Source organism: Perca flavescens, chromosome 1, assembly GCF_004354835.1.
Source record: "Perca flavescens isolate YP-PL-M2 chromosome 1, PFLA_1.0, whole genome shotgun sequence".
In the NCBI taxonomy this organism is placed as follows: domain Eukaryota; kingdom Metazoa; phylum Chordata; class Actinopteri; order Perciformes; family Percidae; genus Perca; species Perca flavescens.
The window spans coordinates 28,903,585-28,923,147 of record NC_041331.1 but is presented as its reverse complement, the minus strand read 5'-3'; the positions used below and the strand labels follow the sequence as shown (position 1 = coordinate 28,923,147).

At 41.9% G+C, this 19,563-nt stretch overlaps 1 protein-coding gene across 2 annotated transcripts; it reads right to left on the bottom strand.

Annotated features, from left to right (window-relative positions):
• Nucleotides 1–2,471: 2,471 nt before the first annotated feature.
• On the bottom strand, nt 2,472–19,309 carry urb2 (URB2 ribosome biogenesis homolog). 2 transcript variants are annotated; one of them, XM_028577517.1, is made up of 12 exons: nt 19,241–19,309; nt 18,405–18,560; nt 17,636–17,812; nt 16,254–17,404; nt 16,015–16,153; nt 13,356–15,894; nt 12,737–12,897; nt 12,412–12,522; nt 11,165–11,407; nt 8,959–9,055; nt 7,814–7,941; nt 2,472–3,322 (listed from the first exon to the last, which is right to left on the bottom strand). In XM_028577517.1, exons 2-12 carry the CDS (start codon nt 18,528–18,530, stop codon nt 3,125–3,127), a joined length of 5,070 nt encoding a protein of 1,689 aa, XP_028433318.1. In that variant the 5' UTR covers nt 18,531–18,560; nt 19,241–19,309; the 3' UTR covers nt 2,472–3,124. The 2 variants fall into 2 exon arrangements, with proteins under 2 accessions (XP_028433318.1, XP_028433309.1); XM_028577508.1 differs by lacking the exon at nt 19,241–19,309 and adding an exon at nt 19,167–19,207.
• Between the last annotated feature and the right edge of the window lie 254 nt (nt 19,310–19,563).

The following is a 19,563-nucleotide window of genomic DNA, read 5'->3' as shown; positions in this document are numbered from 1 at the left end:
CAACAAATACATACCAGCTGAGTAAGTGAAATCACAGGTTTTGTGAAAGTTTAGTTTTGTATGTAGTTTTGTCAGAAAAAGAAGACAGACTAAATAAGGTTAATATTGCAATGCTACCAACAGCTCTTAAATATCCTTTCTATTGAAGTGTCTTTGATTCATATTCCCCTTTATACATTTTTTGTTAATTACTTTAACAGGTGTGGGTCTGTTGTCCCTATATAAATATGAAGCATACACACTTGATTGTGTAAAAGAACCTGAAAGGGGCGGCCTCTAGTCTATCCACTGTTACTATATAATAAAGGGAAAAGCCGCAAAAAAATAATCTTAAAAAAAAAAAGAACCTGGAAAACCTGCTTCAAACTACCAGTTATACTTGTTCTATTAGTTTGCCAGCATCACAATATAGATTCACAATAGGTTGTTTGTAACATGTATTTTACATATATATTAGAGATCTGTTTCTAGCTTTATAGTATTGAATGAATATTGAACAAATTAGTAGTGATGCATTTACTCTATGGTACCTCCATAAGCCTCTGAGCATTGATCTTTATATATTGGACCGTTTTGTATCACTGCAACATTCTTATAATAAATGCAATTGAATACAAATTCCACACAGGCATTAAAACATTCACAAACGTGTGAGCACTACTGCTACATATGCTACTTACATAGTGGCACTACAAAATACCTGAACATTTCTTTAAACATCGTTTTATACCTGCTGTTTTTTAAAACCTGGTGACTTAACATTAAAACAAGCATTTTCTGCAGAAACTGGCAAAGGCAACCTGGCCTGTTCAGTCTTTATACCTCAGTCCTTGTAGAGGAACAAACAGGGGACAGGCAGGTCAGAACAAAACAAGTGTCCAACATTTCTGAGAGCTGCTGCAGGAGAGCTTGGAAGGTGCGTTCAAACCATTTCCTGTCTAAACTGTTAATTAAATGTCTCATTTGTAAAGCTACACTGAGGCAAAAAGGCTCTTTGAGGAAATAAGGATTTACAAACAGTCTTCCATTTTCTTAAACTTTGCTTTGATATTGTTCTTAGATTATTTTTTGGGGGCTTTTCCCTTTTTTGTACAGTGACAGTGGATAGACAGGAAAGGGTGAGAGAGATGGGAGATGACATGCAGAGAAGGGGAGCAGGTCGGATTCAAACCTGCACCGCTGCAGGACTCAGCCAACGTGGGGCGAACGCTCTTACTGGGTAAGCCAGAGATTGCCTGCTTTAATATTCTTCTGTAAATTAAAAAAAAATTCCCATTTCCAAGCATTCACATAAACCTTGGGTGAAACATTGTCACCTGTGAAATGAGAATTTTCAGCAAGTCCTGTCAAAACCATAATTACCGTAAATGAGAAAGTATAGATTGTACGTGCAGGCACAGTGGCCAAGAGTCCCTTTATTCATTTTCTTTTTTTTTAACAACACTATATTTACCAGACAGCAACAATGAACTGTCAGACAAATATGTGGACTTCTATTCTTAGTTACTTTAGTACATTAAAGCCCCAGATCATCATTTAAATACAGTAGTAATGTCAATCTCTGTGGATAATGATCCAGGCTTTTTTTTTTAAACCTTTTTAGCACTGCTCACAAATGTCAATTTAAATGATAAATTTGCAGCATGAACCCCTGAGCTGTCACTCACTGCCAGCCTTTGTATTAGCAGCTCAGTTGATCCATTGAAAGCAAAATAAAACAACTTTCAGTTCAACTTATCCTAACATAAAGCAACCAGCTATTATAGCCACAGTGTGTCTACTGGGGGAGTCACACAATCACAGCTTTACAGGTTTTATATAGCTTCATTAGTAAATAGGAGAGCTCATTAGACACATATTCTCTTTTAATAGCTTCACCCGACTAAAAGGTTTGTTTTTTTGTTTTTCAAATGCTTGTAGAGTAAATCCGAAAGGTTGTTTCCCTGTGGCAACTAAAGCACAAAACACCCACAGAAATGAGTTTTTCTTAAAATCAATGTGTTCAAATAAGAGTTGTGATAGAAACAATAGCGACTCTTCTTCAGTCAGTCTCTTCATGAGTTTCATAATGTAAAGGACCTAAAAAGCCATTAAGTCTCTTGAGTTTCCATAAATCCGATTGATCATTTCCTCTTTAGTTAACAGAAACACAGCTATGACTGTATTATTTAATTATTAATTTGCATAAAAAAAAAAAAAAAAAAAAAGCATAGTTCATTCATCCAGATTTGTCAGCTTCTATACTAGAAATACTGTAGCGAAAACAACAATACTGTGGGGGTCACAGTGGACCTGGCAGTCTAAACGATGGATACCTGCAATCTCCAAGGTTAAAATCCAGCTTTGTCGGCTCTAATCTAATAGTTTGTGTCTGATGCTCTGTACTCAATCGATAACAGGCAAAAATACACACAAAATATATATGGATGAAAAAAAAAAGACAATACTTTGCACAAAATGACACAAATAAACAGGCTTCAGACAGAATTGTATTTAAATTAACCTGTTAAATCCATAGACTGTTACAGTCTAATGGTTAGATCATGGCTAAATCACTGAGTTTTGGTAAAAAACTAAAACAGCAACATAGAAAAGATGTAAGTATAATTCACGCAATCCATATTTTCTTCAGTAATTCAATTAAATGATTTTAAAATAACAAATATACAATATTTTACACATGATTTGTCAGGGTTACAGTGACAGGTCTTTCTGATGAGGAAGCACTTTTCAAACACAGTGCCCACTTCCTGTATTGACGTCATCAGTGTCAGAAGGTCCTCACACAGTTTCCCTGTGTGCCTCCTGAGATCAGCTACTATTCCTCCAGTCAGCCATGTGCTGTATGTTTAAGCTACAGGGTGTAACCAAAGTGATCCACCTGTAAATGGCTTTGTGTTTGCAACAATTATTAACCAGTTACTGTGTACATAGCAGGCTGTGCAACTGTGTCGTTTGTCTGGAGACAAACAACTAATTTTGTAGTTAGTAGGTTATCCACAAGCTGTCCCCATTCAAAAGCAGAAATTACATATAAACACATTTTTCCACAGCAAGAACATTTATTCTGATCTAATTAAATTGAAAACTAAACTAAAAGGTTGAGAGTGCTTGTTGTGACAGTTCAAACAGTGTACTTGTCCTCTCCTTGCCTCTGTGCTTTGTGGTAGTGGGTGTAGCTGCTGTACAGCTCATTGAACACCTCCCTGACTCCCATCTGCAGTCCGGCCGTCAGAAACTTAATATCGTGCTCCGTACACAGGTCCAGTATCCGATAGATCCCCTCTGTTAGATGCAGCTTAACGTCTGGTCGCAAAGTAACCTGGAGAGGAAAATAAGAGGGCAGTTGTCTTTGTTTTACTATCAATAGGCGAACGTTACATACACCCACTGCTAGCCATCTCTGCTTACACATTTTCCTCAAGCATTTGAACAAGATCACGTTTTTCTCTTGCTTAGTTGATTACGGGCAACGTGACACTGTCCGTCTACATACAGCCTGAGGGACAGCGTGTGGCTAACCTAACAAGCCACAAATGATGTGCCACAATAGTCTCACGTCCAGCTTCATAACCATGAATCTCAATTTGAGTGGCATCAAAGGACAGACATCATCTGTCCTGGCAAAAAGGTAATGTTAATGCAAATATTAAGAGCAGGCCTACAAAGGGACGAGACTGATGATCAATGATGACTCCGGTTTGGAACAGAACATCAAATATTCAACAAGGCAAATGGAGCGGAGGGTTGGTTATAAAGGAATGGCCCACAGACCTGGATTTAAACCCCTCAGGGGATGAATTAAATATAACATTATTGTGCAACACACACACACACACACACACACACACACACACACACACACACACACACACACACACACACACACACACACACACACACACACACACACACACACACACACACACACACACACACACACACACACACACACACACACACACACACACACACACACACACACACACACACACACACACACACACGAAAGTCCAACAGTGTCGGGTTATTTATCTCCGTTAATTTCGACCCCCACAGGTGTTACACACCCATGACCTGATGACAGTCTTCAGACCTTTGACAAACATCATTACAAAGATGAAGGCTGCTCTGTGCTGATGACTGTAACTGTTAAATGATTAGCTTAATCACCGTAATCAGGTGAGACCTGGCTCACCTGATTACAGGCTTCACATTATGAAGAGAACAGCTTATTATGGGTTATCTACAAACAAAGCTAACCTATCAGGAGTCTGCCAATTTTACAGTTAGTGGTACACCGACTGTCCAAATACCAGCTGTTTTTATCATATCTGAATTCTGTGATAGCTGAAAAGAACAGGAGCCCAGCGGCAGCACGCTGCTAGCCAGTTATGTTTAGGGTTTGAGGTCCTCCTTGAGGCACCTTAAGGCTGATGAGTCACAGTCTTCTCTCACATCCAGTCTTTAATCCAAACACTTTTCCACCAGCTTTACAAGCTTATATTTTTACACTTAAGTTGCTTTGCTAAATTGCACACATGATACATTATGGGTATACTGTACATGAAATCCTTTTGGTAAAACTCTACTGCCAGTTCTTTTAGGACACAGGTCGTGGTTGTGAACTGTAATTACAGTGGGGGAAATAAGTATTTGACCCCTTGCTGATTTTGCAGGTTTGCCCACTTACAAAGAATGCAAAAATCTACAATTGTAATCATATGTACATTCTAACAGTGAAAGACAGAATCCCAAAGAAAATTCCAGAAAATCACATCATATGAATTTATTAAAATTGATAACCATCTGATGAGGAAAAACAAGTATTTGACCCCCTGGACAAAGAGCAAGTATTCTGGCTCCTACAAGCCAGTTAGTCTTTCTTTAAGACACAGCCCCAATCCGAACCAATTATCAACATCAAATACACCTGCCTCACCTCGTTACCTGTATAAAAGACAACTGTCAACACCCAAACAACCAGCATCCAACATCACCACCATGGGCAAGACCAAAGAGCTTTCTCACGGACATCAGGGACAAGATTGTTGATCTGCACAAGGCTGGGATGGGCTACAAGAGAATCGGAAAGCAACTTGGAGAGAAAAGATCAACTGTCGGTGCAGTTATCAGGAAATGGAAGAAGCACCACACCACCGCCAACCTCCCTCGGTCTGGGCCTCCACACAAGATCTTGCCTCGTGGGGTGTCCCTGATCATGCGAACGGTGAGGAATCATCCCAAAACCACAAGGGGGAACTGATGAATCAACTGAAGGCAGCTGGGACCACAGTTACAAAAAAACGGTTGGTAACACACTACGCCGTCATGGATTGAAATCCTGCAGCGCACGCAAGGTCCCCCCTGCTCAAGAAGAAACATGTACAGGCCCGCATGAAGTTCGCCATTCACCACCTGGACGACTCAGAAGAGGCCTGGAAGAAGGTGATGTGGTCAGATGAGACCAAAATAGAACTTTTTGGCCTCAACTCAACTCGTCGTGTTTGGAGGGCAAAGAACACCGAGTACAACCCAAAGAACACCATCCCCACCGTCAAGCATGGTGGTGGCAACATCATGTTTTGGGGGTGCTTTTCAGCCAAGGGGACGGGACAACTCCATCGTATTGAGGGGAGGATGGACGGGGCCATGTATCGTGGAATTCTGGACCGACATCTCCTTCCCTCAGTGAGAGAGCTGAAGATGGGTCGAGGATGGGTGTTTCAGCACGACAACGACCCTAAGCACACCGCCAAAGCAACAAAAGAGTGGCTGAAGAAGAAGCACATCAAGGTTCTGGAGTGGCCTAGCCAGTCTCCAGACCTGAATCCGATTGAAAATCTTTGGAGGGAGCTTAAAATTCGAGTTGCCAGGCGACAACCTCGGAACCTGAACGATTTGGAGGCTGTCTGCAGGGAGGAGTGGGCCCACATCCTTGCCGAAATGTGCACAAACCTTGTCACCAACTATAAAAACCGTTTGACATCTGTGCTGGCCAATAATGGCTTTTCTACAAAATGTTAACATGCTGTTTGTCCAGGGGGTCAAATACTTGTTTTTCCTCATCAGATGGTTATCAATTTTAATAAATTCATATGATGTGATTTTCTGGAATTTTCTTTGGGATTCTGTCTTTCACTGTTGTGAATGTACATATGATTAAAATTGTAGATTGTTGCATTCTTTGTAAGTGGGCAAACCTGCAAAATCAGCAAGGGGTCAAATACTTATTTCCCCCACTGTACTTTGTAGCATTGCTACTTAGTTTTTGGTTCTGTCCCACACCTATTTCTTGTTTGTCGGGACTGTTGGGGCTCAAGATTACAATCAAAAACCAAAAAAAGTGAGGTTTACCAGACCTCTGTAGCCCTCTTCTCGTCTCTCGACATACATTGTGGGTAAAACAGATGGCAGGTTTTGACAAGGAAGTAATGCATGGAAAAAGTAGAAGGGCACTCTGAGAGCGCAGACCTCTGCCAAGGCATGCCCTATTTAACTATGTTAATTCAGTGTGAATTTGAATATGAAACTCATGTGTCCGATACTACACGAAGGCAGCACAAAAGCTCTATCATGGAATGTTAACAAAAACGAAAAATACTTTGTGTATCCGCTCTGTGATTGGGATCTGCTCCAAAATGTAATGGGATCTTCCCTGGCCCTTACTACACCCTTGAACAAAGTTTCATGAGAATCGGGCCAGTAGTTCTTCTATAATCCTGCCGACAAACCAACAAACAAACAAACAGACAAACTGAGCTGAAAACATAACCTCCTTGACCATAACTCTGTTTGTGGTGCATCTACTGATCCCTTTTTCTTTAAACTGATCATCAAATGGATCACCATTATGAGTCTGACAATGTTATAGGAGTAAAATGATAAATCAGTGGAGTACTCTTTTAATAGGATATTAAATAGAATAGCAACTTTTAATATACAATATTGAGACAAATGGCCCAAATTCACAAACTCCACCAGCATAAAATCATTTTTTTAACTGCTGCTCCACTGGTCTAATAACACCAGCAGTTCAGTTCAGGCTAAGAAACCGTTCTGACACAGAGATGGCTAAATTACCTGTGACTTACAAAAGAGGCCAGTCTCTTGTCTCAGTCGCCCTATTTAAAGCACAATACAAATCCAATTTTAAGATTATTAGATGACCCGCACAGAGCTCAAATGATCCCACCTCCTCCCACCTCCCTAACCTCTTCATTCAATTCCCACTGCCAATGTTAAGTCTGCCTGTCTGTCTGGATGGGTACTTCCATGTATTCCTCTCAATGTGCAACTCTGCTGGAAACTGCTGAGTCAGGTTGGCGTCATGTTAAATACAGTCTGGTAGCAGAGAGGAGCCGCGTTTACAGACCAGACGTGACTCACTGCTCTGTGGGAACATCCAGCCTAAAGCTTCATTCCAGCCCATGGAGTTACAGTAATCCTGGACCCGTTCACTCAGATTTGTGAACATTCACAATCTGGCCGATGGAAATACTTCCCAGATCTGCTTCTGGGCGTTAACATCTCGGTCACTCTGCTAGGCTAAATCTCGGAAGCTCAACGCGCACTTCCAGACAAACGGGGCTGGATCAAAGGATCAGCTGAGATCCTGCTGCCTCATTCATTTGTGCGTGCGTCTCACAGCTGTAGAAAATCAGCAGGGATGACAGAAGGGTTTTAATGAAGAACCTTGTTGACTCTGTAGGATACTATGACTCGGTGTGTGTGTGTGTGTGTGTGTGTGTGTGTGTGTGTGTGTGTGTGTGTGTGTGTGTGTGTGTGTGTGTGTGTGTGTGTGTGTGTGTACCTTCTGCAGCTCTGTGACGTACTGGGCCACCATGAAGGCCGACAGCGTGGTGAAGCTCTCAGCTGTAGCAGCAATGTGAGAGTACATCCTCTCTATCAATCTGGAGCACTGGAGATACATGTCACTGTCTGGACGTTTAAAAACAAACAAACAAACAAACAAGTGTTTAAAGAGAGCAAACTCTCAACTGCCTGCTTTTCCACGTAGGATAATTCAAACAATGATTTGCACTGATACAATTAAGAGTGTTTTTCTCCACATTTATCAGTCCCTCCAGAAAAACGCACAAAATATGCGGGGCTTGCATGATTTCATAATCTCCGCATTTTCGTTGCAAAAAAGTCACATATATCTTAGCTGAAAGTTGAAAAATGTTGTATTTACTTCACACAAGAGCAGCCATTTTCCCCTGTCGCCATGGGAACGTTATTAAGTGACGGAATTACGCGACGTGAACATCTTCGAAAAGCAGGGTGTTGGGGGAATCACTTTTTTTTCCCTCTTTTTCATCAAACTGCAGTTTTTGCAAGTTCCCGCAATTTCACCGCATAAAATTGCATAAATATCCCGCATATTCCATCGCATTTTTTAAGAAAACGTGCTGCATGGTCAAGGATTTTTGCCCGCAACAACCTCAAAAACACTCCACATTTTTCTGGAAATATATATATATATATGTTTCCGGATTATTATTTTTTTTTAGCAGTGGGGGCAGGTCCGACCTCCCCCCCCATGAAATGGAACTGACACTTCGCTGCAACACAAATATATTTATTCTCCTCTATTCACACACAATGAGGCATATTCTCAGTTGTGATTGAACTGTAGTTTTTGAGTTACTATATAGGCCAACTTTGAGCTTGACATATAGGCTAAGCATTCTGTAGCAAATAACAATAAACCCACTATTAATTACATTATCTTAATGCAGTGTCACTACTTCAACATGTAAATAATGCACCTCAAATACAAACGTTCGACATGCACTCTAACAATGCAGCCCTATTTCTGATACTGTGGGAGGCAGAAATGTTGCCATGGGGGGCCGCCATGGTCAAATCAACATAGAGGAAACACTGTGTGTGTATGTATGTATGTATGTATGTATATATATTTAAGTCTGTAAGTAAGTTATTAAGTGTTACCTGTGTCACTGTCTCCTCTCTGCCGACCCTCCTGCATGATGGACGCCACCAGACGATAGAAGACATTTAAGAATGACGGAGCGGCGTTCAACATCACCTGGACACAAGGGAAGTATACGGTCATAAAATATATTCTTACCGTAAAAACATTTTGAGTAGAATTGAGTAGAACAAATCTATATTGTATATAGTTTAAACACTCATAAAGAGCTGCTGGGTTTCTCCGCTGTTTAAAGGAGGGATGGTACAATTACTTGTAAGGGTATCCAACTGACTTCATAGTATATGACTTTATATTATATTATTATTATTCAAAGTATTTTAAATCTTTTCAAATACAGTAGCTTTGGAGTGGTTTATACCCTCAGGACATCACTTTAAATTTTAGTGGACATTGGATTGTTCAAAAAGAAAACCCCAAATGTGTAGGTTAAATTATAGGGAGATATGTAGAAAATGGTGCACAAGACATGGAGAGCATTTCCACTTAATATAATGGTATGCTGCCAAAAACACACTTTGCAACCGAACAAATATATGTGATATTGTCATAGAGTGTGGTAAAATGTAGACTTATGGGGAAATTAAAAGGGAAAATTAGGATGCAAGTTAAACAGAAAATCCTTTTAAATCTATCACATCATTTTTACAGCTTGAGTCATAACAGAGCAGCCCTAAACTAACAGTCCAAAAAATGACTGAGGTAAAAGTTGGATTCCCACAAAAGCTACGTTTGCATTTCTGTCCACACCTCTCTCTCTGTTCTCTATTCAAGGCCTACAGTGGACTGAGGGAGGGATGAAGAGCGAAAGAGAGAATATAAACGAGCGGGAGATGATGTCACCAGCTCTAATTGGAGCTCGGTAATGGTTTCCATCGACTTATACCAGCTCCATGCCAACCACCACTGCATGCCAGCTCCCCTACCTCTCCTCCCTCCTTCCTCTGCCCTATCACACTTCCTTTCTCCAGCTCACTCTGCTCTTTTCTACTTTCTCCTGAAACTTCCCGCGTGCATCGCATTCAAATTACATCTCAGTCTTTTGTTCTCTGCCCACTGCTTCTTCCCTCATTGCTTTATCACTTCTTATTTTTATTCTCCTCTCTTCCTCTATAAATGTACTCTTTTCCTTTCTTGCCTCCACTCTCATCTTAGTTTTCCCTCTCCACCTCCCTCTCTCCTCTCCTTTACCAGTCTTTTGTCCTAACAAAACATCTGATATCAGTTAGGTGGTTCTTGCCCTCTTTGATTCAATGCAGCTGCCCCGTTTCAGTCGCACTATGTCACTGTCTCTGAAAAAAAACAACTGTCAACATTTCAGAAAGCGAGTAACTAAAACCTTATAACATTAACACCATTTTAACATAAATGCAGCACATCAACCAAACAAAAGGCCATGTGTGGGCTGGAATGTACATTCCCATTTAAGTTTGACATTTCTAGTAAAATGTTTCTCTATAGGGACTGTTGTTGCAATACAAGCACTTGCAGCAGTAAAAGCTGAGAATTTGGACATTATGAGGTTTTCGTGCAGCTGCAGCATGACTCTGGTGAGCTCCAATATCCTTTCTTTAAAAGCGACATTCTTCTAGGGCATCCTGTGGGCTCAGCAGCAGAGTTTAAGGCACATACCGCATTTTCTTCAAATGAGGGATTCAAACTAGCAGCCTTCAGCTAGAATGACCTTACTTACACAAGGGTTAGGTTTTTTAGTGAGTGAGTGTGTGTGTGTGTGTTGGGGGGGTGAGGTCAGAGAATCTTTAACAATATTACAATACGTATAATTTCCTTTAAAGACCTGATACTTTTTGATAAATAGGTTATATAATATGTTATATTCCATGTCTGAGTCCTTGGCAGCGGCCTGGGTTCGAGTCTGTCCTGCGGCCCTTTGCTCATTCCATCTCTCTCTCCCTTCAATTTCCTGTCATTCCCCAGCTGTTCTATGATAAAGGCAATAAAACCCCTAAAGAATATTCAATATTTTTTAATATGATATATAAATATATTACCACATCTTGTTGCAGGGGCCAAATTAAACCCTTTAATCTAATCTTTTAAATATCACTACTACAATCTAAAAACCTTTGATATTATGGTCATAAAAATAAATGACTTCTTCCCATTTTCATTCTTCTCCAAGTTTACTTCCTCAACCAATCACTCCCTCTCTCAATCAACCCCCACCCATCTGCCTCTTCATACCTGAGGATGACACTGAATGAAGGCAAACAGCGCCTCATGAACAGCCAGGAACGCTGATTGGTAAACAGACGGGGTCAAGTGGTCGAGGGGCATCGACTGGAGTGCTCCAAGGACCAAGATGACATGATGAGGGTTGGTGATGAGCCCCTCCCCTTGGCGCAGCAGTGATGTCATTGACATCACCGTAGGAACGGTAAAGGAAAGGGTCAGAGAGACGTCCTGAGTGGACGATTTTACTAAGAACTGTAACACAGAGAGATACGCACACTGAAAGAGTTAGAAACAAAATCAAACAACTATTAGAGCGTTTGTGTGTGTGTCTGTGTATATGTATGTGGGTGTGTGCGTGTGTGTTATGGTTAAACAGATTGCTGCGTTGCCGTCTGCTCCACCCAGCAGGCCTGATGGAAAACACATTGACTAAATTTGGCTGCTGAGTCACTCAAGACAGTCTTCCAGCACACGGTCACTAAAATGATTACTGTAAGGCCAAAGAAATTACTGTAAAGCACTCGGCGTGGTACTGTCCCTCTCTTAACATTTCTGTGTAAGTCCTGAGAATTTGTGCTTGATGATTTGATCCTTTTGTCTACACATGAAAAAATATATTTTAATCACAAGATTATAAAAGTGACTGACAGCAATTCCAGCAAGTGCAGAATCAAGTTAATGCAATGTAATTTATCTGAATACAACCCAAGAGACAGCTTCAGAAGATGGGTTTTACAAATACTACCGCAGTTTATCCTTATTCCAGTGATTTTAAACTAGATAGGTTACTAAGTGGGAAGGTCTGTCTTTGTTAAAAAAAAAAACAACAACAACAAAAACGCAACATCACTAACACAGTACTGTTTAAATCATTGTAGGTTATAGGGCAGCTCCTCCTGTCAGCTTGGCAGAAAACTGCAGTCATAAAATATAATTTCCTTCTCATCCTCAAATATTGTTCACCACTTCTCTCCTGAAGTTTAGACATTTTCAAACATTCAGCATGTACAGTGTAGAGTACATGCTGAATACAGTATAAGGTCTGACATAACTAGTTTGTGGCCAATTACAAAATTACTGGATTGACCCAAACAACTCCTGTCCTCACAAAAATCACAAACCTTTGTTGGAAGGCATGTATGTGTGCATGTCTGTCTATGAGTGACATACGACTGTATGAATGTGTTTATATGCCGACTGAAGCAAATTCTTTTGCGGCATGGGACTGTGTGTGTTTGCGTGTACGTTTTTCTCACCACCATAGCAGATATAATCTGCGGTGCAATGAGCCACAGAGCTTTTGAGCAGAGCTCAGGTAACCGGCAACAGGACAGCAGCTTGATGATGATAACTGCAGATAGCACCTCCTGGAGAACAGTAAAGGAGGAGGGAGTGTGAGAAAACAGTTCAATTGCTACATATTTAATGTCACAGCATATATGATGAGGGGGGGGCTAGGCAGAATATCCCTCCCATCAAGTAACAGCTTTTACCTGTGATAACATCTTTTGAAAAAAATGAAATTAGACAAAATTTAATAAAAACAAAAAAGGTGTACAAATTATCGGGATTCATCCTCACCCTGTAGCTTCCTGCCCTCAGCTTGCCAGTGTCCAGTCCCTCTCTGATCAGCAGCAGCAGCAGGTTGAACCGGCCTGTAGTACTTTTCTCAACCAGGTGGCACAGCAGCTCCTGCACAGCTGGCTCCAGCTCACAAACATCATTCGCAGACAGCCAAGAAGCTGAAATCCAAAAGGGAAAGTGTGTCACATTCAGAATAATGATGCGTAACTCAAATACCAAACTCCATCCAGTCAAATAAAACAATAAGTGTAGATACCGTTCTGATTGACACCGTCAGAGATTTGCAGTGATGTTACACTGGACTGCATCATATTGAGAAGTGTTTATGTTTTGCCCACCCCATTTATAAACATGAAATATTTCAATATGGTATAAGATGACTAGATGCCAAGTGTCATTGCTTTGTTTTTTAGAGAAATAGGTCTTCTTTCTAAAAGAACTCTACGATTGGACTTTTTTTATTTATTTTTTAAACAAGAGACAGCTGGCATGGAATAAATTTAATAAAATAAGTTGTAAACTCATGTCAATATGTGCAATATGCAGAGGTGACTAATGAAAGAAAAACACAGACTGTTTGCACTGGTGGATGATATGTTTGTTCTTCATAATATACCTGTCAGAAGTCTGTGCACATTCTGCAGTATCTGCACGTACAACTCATCCAACTCCTTTCGCCCCTTCTTCTCCTCTCCATGCTCCTCCTCCCTCTCTCCTCTCGTCTTCTCTACCGCTTTGTAGAAAGCAGACAGGAAGTGGAGAGAAGAAACCAGGAAGTCCAACGGCCTGTGGGCACAACTCATTTCTTTGAGGATCTGCTGGCAGCAGCCCTGATAGAGGGTCATGTGACTCAGGGTGGGATGGGTGTCATTCGGTTTGTTCTCATCCTCCACTGACAGTGAGGAAAGTTCACAATGCAGCATGACAGTAACAACTTCTACTACAAAGGCTTGACCGAGGACGCTGGCTGGTTGGATGACTGACTGACTGACAGTCTGGGGTTTTAGGACCGACTCAACAGCTGGTCCAAGTGCAGCAGTCGTTCTTGTGAGCATTTGAGTCAAAGTTTGATCCATAGGTTTACTCCTCCCCAGGTTAGACGTCATTGCCTGGGAGAAAGAGGTCAGAGATGCCAGCAGGAGATGAACAGACAAAACAGACGCTCCTGGATCTGGTTTACCTGACACAACTGCTAAACTGGGTGCCACAATTTGCATGCTTGCCATTTCCTTACTGGTAAGATAGCAGGCAAACTGTTCTAAGTTGAGTCGAACGCTGCTGTTTCGGATTATAATCAACTGGACCAAAGACCTGATGAAGCCCTGCACTGCTTTGATTAAATCTAACCAATCAGAGCTGCTTGTGGCTTGAAATCCTCCATTGTTGCTATGCCAGATGAGAGAGGACACAGAAGCCTGCAGCAGAGTACCAGCATGGATGAGCTTCAAAACACTTTGGAAGTTTCTACCCTCCAGGAGACAAGTCAGAATCCTGAGCAGCTTCACCAGGAAGCGAGCATCATCTCCAGATTCAGGAGGGTCTGTGGCCTTCTGGTCTGACTGACTGGAGGTGGAGGTTAACGTGAAGAAGAGGAGGAGAAAAATAGAGGAGAGATCCTCAGAGTTCATCCCATCTGGGTTTAGATCGGTTAAGATTTGGAGTAAGTTGACCAGCTCCTTGCTCTGTGTGTCAGTGAGCAATACAGACATCTCTCCAGTCTTTGAGGATGCCAATATAGCTTCAACTATAGTTGTGGACAGAGGAGGCTGACCGGCATCTCTCTCCAAAGTGTAAGCTCCAATTCCTTTTTCCTGAAACTTCAGGAGTGTAGGAGACACATTGGGTACATGAGCTGCCTTAAGAACACAGACAAACCTTTGTGTGAGGGAACAAATTGTGGCAGAGAACAGCGAAGGCAACTCCGCAAGAACGGCGCTTTGGAGAAGCTGGGAAGATATAAGGGAGACAGTCAGACAGCCAGCCGGCCGGTCCTTTCCTCCATCGGTCTGACTGCTGAGGAGCGAACTGACAAGTACATCTGCTATGCAGCCCACATCTTCGCCGCTCAGGTAGGGAGCAATCAAAGGCAAATTGGATGTGACAATATACCAGTGTGCTACAAGGTAGGAGCTGGCATTCACACTCGCTATCTGCCCGTCCCACGCCTGCTCTCCATCCGGACTCACCTCCATCTCTGATTTAGATAAAATAAAGTGGGCTGCCCTGTTTAGCAGTGCTGCAGTGCTGGGTTCAGAGAGTAAGGGGGTATCTAACAAAACCTTCTTCATCTGTTGCAAAGTGAGGAGTTTGAGCAGCAAACAGCTCATTGGGCTGCAGGATGGTTGTAGACGTGCTGGCACAATCTCACCAGATAGGAGACTTTCTATACAAGTTAGGACTGAAGCACAGTCTTCAGTTTTACTTGCAGCTGCTGTCTGGGCAGAGTCAAGAGATGTGTATTTGCTGCAGTGGATATTAAAGAGCGTGTCGACTTCCACCAAGGTGTATCTGAGAAGGAGAGCAGCCTCCTGGGTCTTCTGTTCCCACAGTGCTCCTATTTTAGACTCTGAGACCTCTGACTCTTTGTGGTCCAAATTCTTTTTGCCTTTCCTTGGGGTCCTTGGAGCTGGACTTATATTTGCTTTTACAGCCTTCTCCGTCAACAGCAGCAGCAGTAACTCCTTTATGACCTGTTGCATCTCGTCCATCAAACCCTGACTCTGCCTGACTATGGGAAGAGGAGAAGCGCTGTCTAAAGTCTTCAGACTAAACATAACACCATGAAGCAGCTGGCTGAGGGAGAATAGCTTCCTTGATGCATCTTCTCTCTCTTGGTCCACCTTCATTTCTTTATTCTCCCCTTTATTATCTCCTCCACCATCAATCTCCATCTTCTCTGTCTCCCTTTCTTCCTTCAACAGGTCAGGTAATATACATCTCCTGATGCTCTCCAACACCAGTGAGCAGATCTCTAGGCCCTGGGAAGGGGGAGTGTCCAGAAGACAAGTCCTGAGCGTGGCGGAGACGCCCTCAGACAGCAGAGGAGGTCGGAGGTTGTCCAGTGCTGGCTGACAGATCACAGACAGGAGCTCAGAAAAGAGGCGCGGCAGCTGACGGAGCTTAGTGTAAGTTTGGAGGAGACTGCACGCCAAGAGCTGTTGGGGAAGAAACATTTGGTCTCAGTCAAAACTAATCTCTTACACATTTTACCATTTTGAATTCTGCATTTGCAAGTATTTATTCTGTTGATTTCTTTTTAGGATTTAAGTCAAGACCTGTCTGGCCCGTTGCACTCGTGCTTCCATGCACTCAGAGTTAACCCAGGCTGAAGATGACAGCTGGTCCAGGTCTGGTTCAAGAATCAGATGGTTGAGACTCAGCAGCACCTTTAAACAGCGGTACCATGCTGGTATGCTGAAGGACAAGACAGGAAAAGTTTTTACAATTATTTTAAAATGTAAAAACAATACTTAAACAGACAATAACTGAAAATACATTAAGAATTGTTTTATACCTTGGCTGGGCGTGGTTAATGAGCATTTGTCCCAGAGCTCTGTAAAATTTGAGTTGGACCTCTCCATGTCTGATCCTGTCTGCTGCCACATTGTAAATATCAGCTGACAGTGCCTGGCTTAGCAGGGACTCCACAGCCAGCAGAGCCAGGCTCCAGCTCTCTGGCAAACAGAGGGAGGCTGGGGGAGACTTCTGCCCAGGGGGCACAGAGACGGGCTGGTCTGCTTTGGCAGGTGAGAGTTCATCAAGACATACGTCCAAGGCCGGGACCAATCTGGTGAGGAAATAGAAACACAGCATCCTGTGCACTTCCTCACTTTCTCCTCTCCCTTTTCCGTAGCTTTCCAGAAAGAACTTAAACAGCAGAGACAATGTGTTGGACTTCACAGTGTAGTGCAGATGCACCTCACAGTAGCCCTGAGCACTCAGTTTGGAAAGTATGACACTGACTGGCTTCAAGGGGCCTTTTGCCCCTCCAGGACCACGTTTCCCAGAATCCTCTTTAGATGGAAGGAGCTCCTCCTTGTAGTAGGTCAGATGCTCAGAAGGGAAAAGAGCTAAGTGAAGGATGGAGTCTATCTTAAGGCGGATGTCTCTGGACAGCTGCTGACGGAGGCGCAGATGTGTGTGAGAGGGCGCAAATTCCCCAGAAGTCAGCAGGTGTCTGAGTAGTACTAAAGGTTGGATCAGCTGGTTGGTTACCATAGTAAAGACTCTATTAGGATTGGCTTGTTGTCTCTGAACTGACAAATAACATGACAGCACCTGAAGCAAGACCTCAAACAAACTAGCTGCACGGAGGTTTTCCTTTGGCTTTGGAGAGGACTTATTCGCAACTAACTCTGGCTGATCTGAAGGACTTTCAATGATCGGCTCAATTTGGGTACTGTCCAAATCGCTAGTCATCGCCTCATCTTGACATGTGACAGACTCAGTCATTAGGGGTTCTGTGAGCAATGGCTGTTGTAGCTCACGGCAGGCCAGAGAGCTAAGCTTAGCCAGGAGATCGGCAATAAGTTCATACTTGGTGGTAAAGACAGATGAGAGTGCAGGAGAAGAGAGAAGGCCCTGACACACACTCAGTATGGTGGACACACACACCAGAGACTTTGAGCCAACACGTGCACACTCCTGGAGACGGTCAAGCAGCAGCTAAAAGCAAACAGAAAAAAAGAGGTGTCAGTAAACCTTCATATAGAAGCCTCAATGCACCCTCTTTGTAGAGTATGAATGTGCTATAGACAAAGCACTAGTCTAATATGTGTGTATGCATCAGAAGAAAAGAAAAAAATCATTTTTCATCAATTTATCAGTTTTGCTGCATTACAAACACCACTCTACATTTGCGGTGGTGTTTTTATTGAAATATTGCCAGCAGCACACCTGTGCCATGTTGAGCCTCAGGCTGATGGTCTTGCCCTGCTTGAGAAGAGAGTGGAGCTTCCGGCTGTGAAGTAGATCGTCAAGGTAACACCACAGTCCTTCCAGAACATTCTGAGAAAACTCCACCTTCTGATTGTACCGGCCTGTTAGGGCGTGGGTGCACCAGTCCAAAAGCACCTACAGTGGTGAAGGGTCAATACAGACATGTACAAATAAATCGTAGATATTTATATGCTGATTTTACATCCATTTAAACAGACATCTTGAAATGGCAGTTTTTTTTTTTTCATAAACTTGTCGAACGAACAACAATCAACAAGTGGAAAAGATAGCATCGTACAAATCCTTAAAAAGGTCAATTTGGTCTAAAAACGTCCAGTAACATGCACTAAGATTGATGCTAATCCAAATCCAAGTCTGTGAAGTAGCCTACCTTTAAAAGAAAATCTAAAAAGAATTACTACTGCAACACTAGGCTAAAATTAATAAAAAGGCTTTATTCAGGAAGAAAAGATGTAGGACACATAATATCTAAAGACAATGTTAAAATAAATAATAAACAAGACCACTGTCTGCAATTGAAGTGCATACCATGGTATTGATCGTTATAGATAATATATTCTTGATTTAGGACATAAAATTAAACGTATTTACCTCAGAAGAAAAACTACAGTAGGCACTAGTTCTCATACTAAATACAGAATTTCTATACTATGTTTCCAGTCGAAAAAAGAAGAAAAACATCTTGTTATACAACTTCAGATGTTACCTGTTCCTTGTTGGGCAGCAGGCACTGAGGGGAGATCCAGGCAAAACGTGCCAGCTTTAACTTGTCCTCCCATGAAGTCTGAGGACTCTTTAGTTTCAGATGGATCCCAGAGTAGATCGCAGCCATCGCTGCAGCCGGTGCTACTGCTGCACAAGCCTGAAGAGAGGGGATGGAAGTATTTATTTTAACAGTTTAACAGTGATAAACTACATGGTTAAGACTAACGAAGAGGGTGAGGAAATCTCTATTTATAGGACCATGGAAATGGTGGTGCTTACATTAAAAGCCATGTACAGAACAGTAGAGTACATGTATAGAACAGTACAGAACAGCTTACATTAAAAGCCATGTACAGAGCCATGTACAGAACAGTAGAGAATCCACATCCACCACACATAAAAAGACAGATAATCAGGCAGTTTTTTCCACAATGCAACCAAAAACCACCCACACCAGATATGTCTCTTCTTATTTTAGGTATACGTATATTTTGTTCTCATTCTAGTAACTTGCAGCCCTGAGCCCCACACATACGACCAAATCTTACAAACACCCATTTTCAACACGACATTGGTTAAAGTTAAAATTAAAAGCAAAGGCAAAGAATGTTTATTTTTCCGATCTGTTCAAGTCTGTCTGATAACGTTATCCTCTACAAACTAACATACTTTACAGCTAACGACAACTAGCTACATAACATGTTCTTGCTTAAGTATGTACAAGCTAATACTGTAACTGCTTCTAGTTTGCAGGCAAACAAACCATCTCTTAGCTTCAATACTCCTTGTTTAATGACAGTTACATGAACTTGTGTTTACTTAGTTTAATAGACTTACCGCTTTTTAACCTGCACGTGTCTGCTGTTGTTTCAGAAGTGGACGAACTTTCAACTTTCACCCTGCCGGCCAGGCAGAAGCAATCGAAAGACGATTTCATGAGTCTGCCAACGTTTGGCTCATTCACATGCCACAGACCCTGGTAGAAATTATTTTTTAATGTTTTTTTCGATGTTTATAAATCGTAGACTGTTAAAATAATAATAATAATAATTAATAAAACAATTAAAATAATTAATTCAGCAGTTCATTTCAACTATGTTCGTCGAAAGAAATAATTTAGCTAGCTAATAACGTTATCCCATGCCACCCTATTCTTAGGC

What these genes read in the sequence shown, in the direction of transcription:
- urb2 (XM_028577508.1), bottom strand. An exon ending in ATTAACCACGCCCAGCCAAG is followed by an intron (nt 16,154 to 16,253) that starts GTATAAAACAAT and finishes CTTGTCCTTCAG; the next exon opens with CATACCAGCATGGTACCGCT. An exon ending in AGATTATATCTGCTATGGTG is followed by an intron (nt 11,408 to 12,411) that starts GTGAGAAAAACG and finishes TCTGTGTTACAG; the next exon opens with TTCTTAGTAAAATCGTCCAC.